Below are 12,388 nucleotides of genomic sequence, written 5' to 3' on the forward strand. Positions count from 1 at the left end.
TTCCCCAATCGGAGCCTCGCCTTTGGATCCTGACCAGGCGGGAGGCAGAATAAAAGGAAGCCGTTTAAAGGTGGGAGGAGGGAAAATCCCGAGGTTGGCTTGCTCCCGATTCACGACGAAAAAGGTGAAGGGAAGCTTGCAATTCGGGCAGGCAGGCTGGCTTGCTGGCTTTCTCGCCCACGCCAACTCCCTTCTCTTCACTGGCAGCCAGTTGATTCCGAGTTTAAGCGCAGCTCCTAGCAACCCCGAGGAAAATCCCACGGATGGGGGGGGAGATTCAATTAAGGTGCTTGCAACCCCACCACGCAAGGGCAGAGACCAACCCGTTTTTTTTTTTTAAAAAAAAGCTAAGATTTAAAAAAAAATACAATCCAAAAGCGCTATTTAAAAAAGCAATTGCACTGAATGCATCAAGGCGAGCTGGCGGAAAGAAAAGATGATCGCTGACGCTTTTATTCACAGACACCAGATTTTTTTTTCCCCAGATCATAAAATGTCCATTCCTCCCTCCAAAACGGAGGGAATCAAAATACAAAAGGAACCCACCCCGCAGCAAAGCCCTCCGGCGTGCTGATTCCACAGCTAAACCACTCTTCCTTTTCTCCCTCCCTCCTTCCTCCTCCTCCTGCATCACCCCCCCAACTCCCCACCAGCCCGTCTCCCCTCTTCCACAGAGGCGCGAGCGACTGCATGCCAGCGCGATCTGGAGCAGCTCCACTGGCTTCACAAAGTCCCAGGGAAGATACTTCACGGACGCCAATGTCCGGGTTGTGGCTTTTGATTGGTGAAAAGGCTGGGAGAAGGCGGGCTGAGTCATTGGCTTTTGCTAGCTCTACCTGAGAGGCGGGGAGTTGCTCCTTCGATGCTTTAAGTCTTACCATTCTCTGTGTTGTTTTTATCCGCCTGGAGACGGATAGAGGAGCGGTGTCTCGTTCCTATGACCATCGGAAGTATGTGTTTTCTGATGGTCTTAGGCGACCCCTGTGAAAGGTTCATTCGACCCCCAAAGGGGTCACGACCCATAGGTTGAGAACCACTGCTTTAGACCACTGCACTGAACAAGGTGCAACACGTCTTCTTCCAACTTCTGTGCATGCCCCTAGAGAAGGGAGCACAGATAAAGCTCTTGTTAATTTAATTCCCACTCCATTTGCCTGGGCTTCCCTGGGGAGAAGGAAAGAGCAGTAAAGGACTGAAAAATATTTTAAAGGCCTGGATCAGCCCCAGATGCAGACTGGACTTGCTGAACTCTCTCTGCACTTTTATGATTTATTTACCCGTTCCATTGACAGAACACAACTGAAAATACTGGGGAAACCACTTGTGGTCGCAGAACTATATATATTACTTACTATATATATTCTGTGTGTATGCATGTGTGTTTGTGTGTGTGTATGTTTGTATTTGTTTGTTTGTATCTTAATAAATCTCTTAATATGCAATGTGATGGGGATGGTAAGGTGCCTCAGATTGGTTGGCTTTTTTCCTTCCTTCTTTGGATTTGGGTGGTAGCAGTTGCAATCTCTGTTATTCCCTCTTTTTTTCTATGATGGAGTAAATAAAATTTTTGTTTCATTTAACATTTGAGGGACAGGATACTGAATGTTGTCTTTTGTCTCCTTCACTGGTCAGATGGAAGGGGTACTTCTGGTAATCTCAAACTGTTTATTGTACTTCATGGTTGGCAGCACTGAAGACAAGAACAAGTCATTTTCAAACTGCTTTGGGAATTATGGGATGATCCTGGGCCTGATCCTCAGCTTTACATCTCCATCCCAGGCCACCTCAGTGATATGTGAAGGGTCTTGGTACCTGGAAACTGTAGAACAGGTTTCAGCTCAACCTAAGCAAGACCAAGTGGACCTCCTGCTTTGGGGTACCTTCAATCTTTACTTATGCTTAGTTCTGTTTTTTAAAAAATAATTTTTAAAGGTTATAGCAAGCATAATAAAAACTAATGACAGGCTGTAAATGTGTGAAGTCTACAGGCTGTATATTCTTTGGGTCTGCATGTTTTAATATTCTTTATGAAAGGCAACATTTTTCCATGCAATATCACTTTGTCCTACTATGCAAATATTTTTATTTCCCATTATTCATTATAATATACCACTGTACATGTGTGAGGAAATTAAAAAGGAATATTTTTACAAGTTTCCCACAGAACTCACCACTTGCAGCACTGGTTTTTAAGATGTGCTCAAAATAAATTATTTCCACAAATTATAACAGTTTTCAAGAAATCCAGTAGAAAACAAAAGATGTATTGGTATCGCTTTTCTTTCCCTGACCCTAGGGGAAAAGTCAGGCATATTCAGCATTAAAAGCAAAAAAATCTCAGAAGTTTAAAGCTGGCTGCTGGCCCAACAGCACCAAAGGATTAATTAGCAAGTCAAACAAATGCTAATAGTCCATAGAAAGCATGACTTTAGAAAGCTACTCATTTTTCTTGCAATAAAGAAAATAAAGAAGTAATTCTAGGAACCTTTATTAACCCATCTAGTTTGGATAATTACATTATGGTGAAGGTCTGCCACCTTTGCATTAATATAAGATGCTGCATGTTGGTTTTTGGTGACACTGTATTTTGCCTGGTTCTGTGAATAAATGATAACATGAAAGTTTTGAGGCATAAGCCGTATTTGCAGCAAATGATTTCACCAGACCTTTGCTCAGTGATTGTTTGATCATAAAAAGTTTATTTTCCATCACACAAGACAAGCCCAAAAAATATTCAAATGAGTAAAGCATTTCCTTAATATAACACTTTCATTCACCAACAATTGCCACTAAGTCAAAGGAAAGAACAGGAACAAAAAGGCTCAAACAAGCAAAGTCCCATCCATGGGATGCAGGCAGCACACAAAACCATGCACTCTCCGGTCCATAGAAAAACCTTTCTCCATGGAACCAGTCCCTGGTGCCCAAAAGGTTGGGGATCTCTGATCTAGATGGATCTTATAGATGTACACAACATAAAATAAAAAAAGGCTGTTATAGTTGGGACATTGCTGGCCAATTCTAAATTGAAGTCCATAGCCTACTAATTTTTTGTTTCAGATTAACTTTGAACGCTACACATTATGTCAAAATCTGCCCTGCTTTCTCTGTCAGCCCAATGTCTTGTATCCCGCCTGGAAAATGATATCGTATTGTACTGAACAAATGAAAAACTATTTCATATTTTATTTTAAAGAATATCATGGTAGGCATATATCCAGCAAAGATACCCAGAGTGTTCCCCTAGATGTAGTGTAATGAAGGAATGTGAGTTTTTAGCTATTAATTTTTCATATAGTAGCATTTATTTATCATTAATTGAAAAAAACTTAATTGCTGAGAAGACACGAGTTATCTTTGCTTTTTTCATAACTATAAGCATATTTAGAATTTTCTTTTTAAAGTCCTAATACTGGATTCAGGAACGTAGCACCCTCAAATGCCTACAACTCACATTGCAACAAATACACCCAAAAGGCTCTATCTTCCCTCCTCAATTTTTTGTGGAGTTTATTTATTTTTCCCCTATAAATCGAGAAGCATGGAAACAGCTACATCATTGGAGAAAGGTTGGAAGAAAAAGGAAGAGCTTTTTTATAATTCAACCCTTCTGCCTGCTTGATGAGTCTGGGAAGGAGGCACAACTAAAGGCAGAAAAAAGAATCTGAGTTTTCCAAATCTGTAGGTTTATTGTTCTAACAACTGATGAGGCTTGTTGTTGGATAAACACAGTTAAGAAACTGTTACAAAGTTATTGCTTCCGAGTTACAGCAGTACATTTATAGCTTTGGATGAGCATTGATAGTCAGTAAATATTACCAAAACAGAGCATATACAAATGTTTGAATGTGCAGAATTATGTGCACACAATCTCCCAATTGAATTTAAAATTTAAACTTAATGGAGTTTAAATTTGGGAGAAATTTCCTGAGCAGAACGACAAATATAGATCCTTCAAGTGTTAAGAAATAAGAAAATTGATTGTTTTTGGCTCTTTCTTATTCTTATTGTTGTGAAGTAAATGTTTCAATTATAACAGCTAGGTCTTCAAAACCTCCGTCTATTCCTAAAGCTAAGAAGATCTAAAGATGTTGCCAAACTAATGAAGGTCCCAGGACATTTAAGTCTAATCAGCATTTTCATTCAATCACAGCATTTGAAAACATGCAAAATGTGTAACAAGTAGTAGAAAATGAATCTTTATAATAAATCTTTATTCCAAACATAACAAATGAAACAATATCTTGCAAAATTAAGTGCCAGATGGTAAGCTCCAAAATGGAAAAATAAATCAAACTACTTCTGCTTTCATTATAAGATATTTGCTTTAATTCAACTAAGAATATTGTAACAATACATTTTTTTTCTTTTCGGACATTTTTTTTAAAATATCCAGCACAAAGTAGATAGATATGCTATTTGAAGAGCAGTTTCTTTTTTAACATTCTCTTAATTCATTTCTGGGCAACCCACACATAATTTCAGACACCTGATTTTTCTTCATTTTCCATAAATGAAATATGTGGTTCTACATATTTGTTATGAATCAAACAAACTTTGGTTAGACTTTTGATCCTAAGGAAAGTGTATAAGCCTCTATTAGAACAAAACAAATTATTGTATTTTGTATATATAAAAATAAATGCAGCTCAAAATATTAAAATAAAACAAAATTAATTATTTATTAAAGATAGCAATAGCTATCTATCTATCTATCTATCTATCTATCTATCTATAGTTCTTTGGTTATTCGGGTTTTCTCCCGCGTAAAATTGGAAGTGTCTTGGCGACGTTTCGACGAAGTCCCATTCGTCATCTTCAGGCTGGTGTTTTCAGCTTCACCAGCCTGAAGATGACAAATGGGACTTCGTTGAAACGTCGCCAAGACACTTCCAATTTTACACGGGAGAAAACCCGAATAACCAAAGACCTACAAACACCCGCGAAAACCTCAGAAAATATATATATGTATGTATGTATGTATGTATGTTTGTCTTTGGTTATTTGGGTTTTCTCCCGCGTAAAATTGGAAGTGTCTTGGTGACGTTTCGACGAAATCTCATTCGTCATCTTCAGGCTGGTGTTTTCAGCTTCGTACTCCTAGAAGCAATATGTGGTTGTAGCTGTTTTTTCCTTTTAACTGCCAGTGAGAGTATGAACTGTTGGGGTGGGAGTTTGGCTGTGTTCTGATTGGGTAGAGGTATGTTCTGATTGGTTAGGGGCTTGGCTGTGCTCTGATTGGATGGGGGGTTGGCTGTGCTTTGATTGGCTGGGGGAGTGTTCTGTTTGGGTGGGGGCTTTGTTGTGCTCAGGTTAGTCTGAGTTGCAGGGGTATTTGAGATAGTGAGCTGCATTACTATTGTTTGGCTTCACGTTCATGGTTGTGCCTCATCTTCATGGTGAGTGTCAGTTTGCTTCCTGTATGGATTGGAGGGGTTTAAAGTGGCTAATGATGCAGCTGTGGTCCAGTTTCTGGTCTGTAGACGTGCCTCATCATCAGTGTGGGTTTGGGTTTGCTTTTTGCATGGATGTGTGGTGGTGACATCCTAATACCAGCCTAAATATGACGAATGGGACTTCATCAAAACGTCGCCAAGACACTTCCAATTTTATGTGGGAGAAAACCTGAATAACCAAAGACGTGTGTGTGTGTGTGTGTGTGTGTGTCTTTATAATACAATTACAGTATACCCAGATTATGGCAAATATAATAATAAATAAATAAATCCAAATTTCAAATTTAAGGCTAAAATTAATGAAAAGTAAATTAATTCTTGATTCAATGTTGTCCCGATGGAAAATGTAACCGTATAGACTTCCTGTTATTTGACCAAGTCTGAGCAGACATGTAGAACTACTTCTGTGTTGCTGGGAAAATTACATGAACATCTTTATGCAAACACCTGGAGTCACGTTTGGCTTGAAGAAGTGTTTACCTTTACTGCACTATCCTAAGAGGAACACCTGTACAATACTTTCATTTTGCATTTTCATTCTTTGTAGGTTACACAAAATAGTTGTACTGCAAAAGTACTAAATGACTTCAAGTAATGTCCCATGCAGTGATTGTAACAATCTAAAAAAAATTCAGCACTGATCCAACTGTACAAGTAATATTTATTTTCAGCAGGAGTATTTTTGGGGAATCTACAGAGTTGGACACAGTCTAAAAGAGGAGCTGTGAGGTTTTAGAAGATATTAAGATATCAAGTACTTCTTTCACCAATTCTTAAAAAACGTGGTAGCAAAGCAATTGCAAACAGTAACCAGAGTCGCTTTGGATAGTGAGATGAGCAGAATGTAAATTTAATAAATAAATAAGTAAACAAATATACAATTCAGGGGGGAAACCCCGAATCAAGTTGTGATGTAAACCATTTGTTGCAGAAACAATCAATTTTACATTAAGATATCTGTCCAATAACAATGATTTTGCTATTTGATTACATAATAAGTATAGGTAACTATAGGTTACAAGTAACTCAAGTACAGATATGGGAAGCCAATTGTACAGAAAATACTTTTAGTGGTATTTGGAGTTGATATAGGACCACAGCATCTGGTCTTTGAAATTAAATAACATTTTAATCTTTCAAAGTCCCTTGTAATTTAATTTATGTCAACAAACTACCCTTAAATTTTAGATTCTTTCAAACTGCAAGTGATATCAGCCAGTTTTAAATAGCTAATATCTGCACCAATTACACCCAAATGCAGTACTGTAGTTAAGAGACTTGCTGCTTCTATTCACAACTGAGTGCAATGGGTAAACATGTGCATTGTACACTGGCCATCGCAAAAATTTTGTTCTTTACTCAGTCTATAGTGCTGAGTTTATTGCAAGGTCGGTTAAGTTACTATAAGGGATTTTTAATGAAAACAATTATAAATTTAAAATAACTGTGTTTAAAGCATTTAACAGTCACTGGGGTCAAGTGATTACAGCAGTTACAAGACTCCTGGGATATGTTCACACCAAAACAAAGTGAATAAATTACCCCAGCAGGCGTGTGTAATCACTAAGTGACCACAAAGGTCAGGTAGTGTACAAGCCCAGATGACTTTCATGAAAAACCAATAATAAAAATTTATCAGTCAAGGAGCAAACACACACACACACACACACACACAGAGAGAGAGAGAGAGAGAGAGAGAGTTACTACACAAAAGAAGCCACAAGGCAAAATGCAGAAAGAAAAAGTTAGATACAGTAGTGGGAAAAATAAACTCAGCCCTCTTAAATAGGCATTTCAGATGCACACTTACTAAGTTAAAATTCTACTTCTTGCTGCCAGAGAGAAAAAAGAAAATAAAGGGGGAAATGTCAAAAAAATCTTAAAATGATGAAAAAAGCCTATCATGAAAACTACTGAGTAAACTTGTTTCTGCTTGTTGCAGAGGACAAAATTGGACTCAATATTGAAAATCCCACCAAAAGCAAATTTCAGCTAAAAATGTGGAGCAACTTCAAATGAGATGAACTATCTGTGATTTGTGATTGCCTTAGAAGATGATTCAAACATCTTTATCAACAAAGAAAGCTAGCCTTAAATTGCATCTTGCATTGCACGTCTGACATTAGGAAGCAGCCCTTGCAGCCAACTTTGTAAATATGAGCTCATCTGCAAAAAGGGACTATAAGAATTGGAGTTCAACCCAACCAGATAGTACTAGGTTGAAAAAATGAGCTGGAAAGCTGGATTAGATTACCAAAGCAGAATCCAAATAATTCTGACCATGGTAAGTAGAGACTCTATGACAGTGATGGCGAACCTTTTAGAGACCTTTTTGCCCCAAAACCGCCCCGCTCCACCTCCTGCCCTGCCTGCTCCAGCCTTGTCCATCCCCTGCCCCACCTGCCCACAGGACTAAGCACCGCCTCCATGGCCTGCCGCAGATCACCCAGGCAGCCCTGCAGTGCCATGGAAGCCACACCCTCTGCCCACACCCCACAGCATCTGCACGCTATGGGGTGCGAGGGCAGAGTCTTGTTCCTGCTGCCTGGCTATGTCCTTAGGTGCACTGCTCCATGCAGGCTGCGCCCGGGGCCACTCTCCTACAGGGGGTCTGCTGGTGAGGAGGGGGCCGTGGGCGGAGATGGGGCTGGGGCAACGGCGCGTTTGCCTACAGAGAGGGCTCCAAGTGCCGCCTTTGGCACGTGTGCCATAGGTTCACCACTATGATGTTAACCCAGGACAAACTGGTTTCCAGTTAGTTTCCAAAATTAGTTTCCAAAATGAATGCTGGTTGTGATCTTTAAACTTCAGCTTTGTTGGATTTCAGGGATTTGGGGAGAGATTTGCTTCCCTGCTGTTTTTAGACATGAACTAAAATAATTCTCCAAGTATGCATATTGTTTGAAGGAACCAGCTTCTTCAAGCTGTCCTTGCTCAATCTTCTACAGTTGATTCATCAGCTGTAGTTAACAGAGTTGGAAGAGATCTTGGAGGTCTTTTAATCCAACCCCCTGATTAAGAATGAGACCCTGTACCATTTCAGAGAAATGGTTGTCCAATCTCTTCTTAAAAAAACTCGTGATGGAGCACCCACAACTTCTGAAGGCAAGCCATTCCACTGATTAATTCTTCTAATTGTGAGGAAATTCCTCCTTGGTTCTAGGTAGGTTCTCTCCTTGATTAATTTCTGTCCATTGCTTCTTGTTTTGCCTTCAGGTGCTTTGTAGAATAGATTTACCCCCTTTTCTCTGTGGCAGTTCCTTAGATATTGGAACACTACTATCATGTCATCCCTGGTCCTTCTTTTCATTAATAGTTTTTCTGTTCATTCATAATTCTCCTTTTGTTTTGTTTGGTGCTTTTTGCAAAGTGGGCACTGTCTCTGCTAACTTCTTGCAGACTATTTACTTAATTTATTTTGCGGTGGGTTTTAAATTATTTACAAAACCATGCTGTAAACATCTTGGATCAAAACATGAGTTATATTTTAGGGTATTTGCCAGAGATATGGTTTAATGAATGAATCAGACTACATATAGCCCATGAATCTGTGAAGAAACAGCACAGAAGCTTACTCTGCTTTGAAGAGTCTTGGAGATGATGGGAAGATTAATTACTTTTTTCAGTCTGCAGCTGTGAAGAGCAACAATGTCTTATTGCAATCAACCGCAGAGATAATTCAAGATCAAATTGCATTAAACACATAAATTGAAATGGATTCTGAAAAGTTCAAACCATTCATCCAAATATATTTCTTTTCTTCCCTACAAAAAAAGCTGTAACAATTCTTTGTTTATTTCACTAAGGGCTTTCCAAGATAATCTGTCATTCAGGGTTTTACAAGCATGGTCCCTATACAAAAACTGTAGGGGAGCACTGACACCTCTCAGTTTGGAGGGCTGATGAATTGTGCATTGTGACACAAATCTCACGTCTGCATACTTTCAGCTGATGTTGGGGTACAAAAGGGCAGGATTGCATTGTAAGAACACAACATACATTTATTATTGTTTTTATCATCATGTATCATGGGTACAGGAGGCCTATGTAAAAAATGTCACAGATACACATTAAAAGATGTGTTATATAATGATGCAATTTTATTTATAGATATTCTATTATTCTATTATTTATACATATTCATTATTATTCCTAGAATCACAGTTCCATTTTAATCTTCTTACTATTCAGTTCTTCCTTTTCTAGATAACTTCCCCAAGTTTTCTAACTCTGTACTACAGCCCTCAAATTTTATGCAGGCCAGTGATACATATGTCTGTTTTTCTGTATCTTGCTGAACCCTTATATCAACTTATTAATGGCTCACTAACTAATGGACTATTAGGAAATGCTTAATAAAATTCAGCCCTGAAAACACATACTTTGTTCCTTTAAGACAATATAAGGAGCCTTCAGTTATCCATATTATTATTATGCCTGTATCCCTTTATCTGAAACATATATCCATTTCCTAGTGTTATTCTGATACTCATAGTCCTTCTCAAACCACATTTGGTACTATATACAGTAGAAAAAAACTTGTTATATTTTTATTATTCCTACTTTGCAAAGATCTAAAACTCAGGTATACTTTAGGTCACATAATTATTCAGCCTTTGTCATCATGGGATGCCAAAAGGCAAAGGTTATGTTGGTGAAAATACAAGATCAGGCATATAAATCCACGTTAATTAACACAATCATATTTTGCTTGCACTGGGTATATAACAAGATGACAAGGTTGCAAGGTGAATACTTTTCAAAGCTCTAACACAATTAGGAGGTTGCAAGTGACACTTGGAAAGCAAAGGTTAATTTGGGTCATCAAAATGCAGTGATTTCTTACCTAACCAATCATTAAACTTCTTGACTTCAGAAGGTAGTCCCAACTCCGTGAAATCGCCTGTATGAAGCAAGATGTCCCCATAAGGCATCTGGACTCCATCTGTTCTGGAGTGTGTGTCTGAGATGCAGACAAACCGTGTGTGGCCTGCTGGTTTCGGTGTGTCGTATGGAATAGGGTCGACCCTAAAACAAACATAAGAGAGTCCATTAAAATTACACTTGCTGTACACGTTAAACAAATTAAGTGTATTCACTATGTAGATACTTCCTACATGATGGGAATTTTCAGTCTTAAAGAGATGAGAGTGAGTTCTTATTGTTAAATATATTATCAATCACTTTGCAAAATTTACCTTATAGTGAATTTAAGGTTTATAGAGCATTTTTAATGAAAAAAAAATGGTATGAAGATATTTGAAGATTTACACTCATATTACAAACATAATTGGCAATATCAATTTTGGAAGTGCTATTTCTAGGTCTGAAAGTTCTCTCTTCAATCATTAGAGACATAAATTATTAAAAGAATAATTCATTTATCTGGATGACAGGTGCAAAAACATATTGGCACAAGCTTGTCCAACTAGGAAGACCATCATCATCACCACACAGGTTTACTCATCTTACTAACTTATGTACGAAAACAATTTTTTGAATCTGCATATGCAGAAATTAATACATTGAATGTTCTATCATCCCCTCGTTCTCTGTTCTTATATAGGAATAGAATATTCAGTCAGTCCAAAAACATTCAAGAGACATTGTTATGTACTGGAAGGAAAATATAATATTTGTTAATATTTGAGAGAAGAGTAGGGAAAGAGATTAAATATGGTGGACATAGCAATATTCAAAACCTACAGATAAAACAATTTTGAAGGCTTGTGAGATTATACACTTGCACTTTAAATTATTTTCACTTGTATTCTTGCTTAGCTTTGTCCTCTTGTGTGTATGTGTGTATAGACACTCAGACACAGACACATATATATAGTATATGTATACACACATACAAATACCACATAAAATGTGTCGAAAACTGAATATGGGGCTAGAAGATACAAAAACTGCAGCTCCTGCAAAATGTGGCAGCTTGGTAATTATTACTTGGAGATGGAATACTAGCATAGTAGGGGTGATTGATTTGGGAATTTATTGATCAGGAATAGAACTCTTGTGTCAGCAGAAAGCATGTTTCCTTTACACACTATTGCAAAAAACGAATAGCCTGGATTCCTGCCATTTCATGAAATGACAATGAAAATTCTAGTGTAGTGGTCTGCAAATATTTTCATCTTGGATCACTTTACATTCTGATAAATGACTGAGGACTCCAAAGAGCTTTGGTTTATGTGGGTTATATCTATCAATATGTTGTGTGTTAGAAATTAAAACTGAGATATGTTAAAATATTTGACTTTGTGGACCCCTGGAAAGGATCGCAAGGTCCCCAGACTACATTTTGAGAGCCACTGCTCTATAATAAGCTCTGTAACAGGTACATCATAGAAATAGAAGGACCCACAAAATTAACACATCCACATATATTGTTCTAATTCATTCTACGACTCTTGTAAAAAAGAACCTTTTCACCAAAATTGTTTTCGCCCTCTGCCTAAATATGTTCTGAGGGGCTTCTTTTCTGGTTGGCAATTAGTGTTCTGCAAACATTAAGAAAAAAAGGGTTTTTTACAAAGTATATGTGTGCATGAAGCTCTTGTCCTTGAAATAATAAAGCAAACATGCCTTTTTTTCCTACAATGATAGGCCTATAAGCTCCTCTGAAATCTTATTTTATTTCACTTTTTCCCCAACAAAGAAGAATGGCTGTGCACACATATACATGTAGATAGCCAAGAGCATGGAAAAGAATTCAGCTGATTGATTGATTCAAAGAGAGTTGCTTCATATCTGCTTTCACAAACCATGAAACATCTCTTTTAAAAGATTTTTACAGCCTTCTTCCTAACACTTCTTCCTACATTGTGTAGGAAAACACAGTTTGTCCTGGATACCTTTTCTATGAAATTTTCTCCCAGATATCTAATTGCGCCAAAATTGGTTTTGGTCTTGTGCTTGGTCCAAAC

General features: G+C 37.9%; 1 protein-coding gene across 9 annotated transcripts in view; it reads right to left on the bottom strand.

Annotated features, from left to right (window-relative positions):
• MPPED2 (metallophosphoesterase domain containing 2) overlaps nt 1-12,388 on the bottom strand; it is a 170,753-nt gene that overhangs the window by 98,199 nt on the left and 60,166 nt on the right. For all 9 annotated transcript variants that reach the window (XM_039355942.1, XM_039355945.1, XM_039355937.1 and 6 more), the window contains one exon: nt 10,303-10,484. In XM_039355942.1, the coding sequence (XP_039211876.1) occupies nt 10,303-10,484 (182 nt within the window). The remainder of the gene's footprint in view (nt 1-10,302; nt 10,485-12,388) is intronic.

This window comes from Crotalus tigris, unplaced genomic scaffold (genome assembly GCF_016545835.1).
Source record: "Crotalus tigris isolate CLP2741 ecotype Arizona unplaced genomic scaffold, ASM1654583v1 scf7180000018777.2418813, whole genome shotgun sequence".
Classification (NCBI taxonomy): Eukaryota; Metazoa; Chordata; class Lepidosauria; order Squamata; family Viperidae; genus Crotalus; species Crotalus tigris.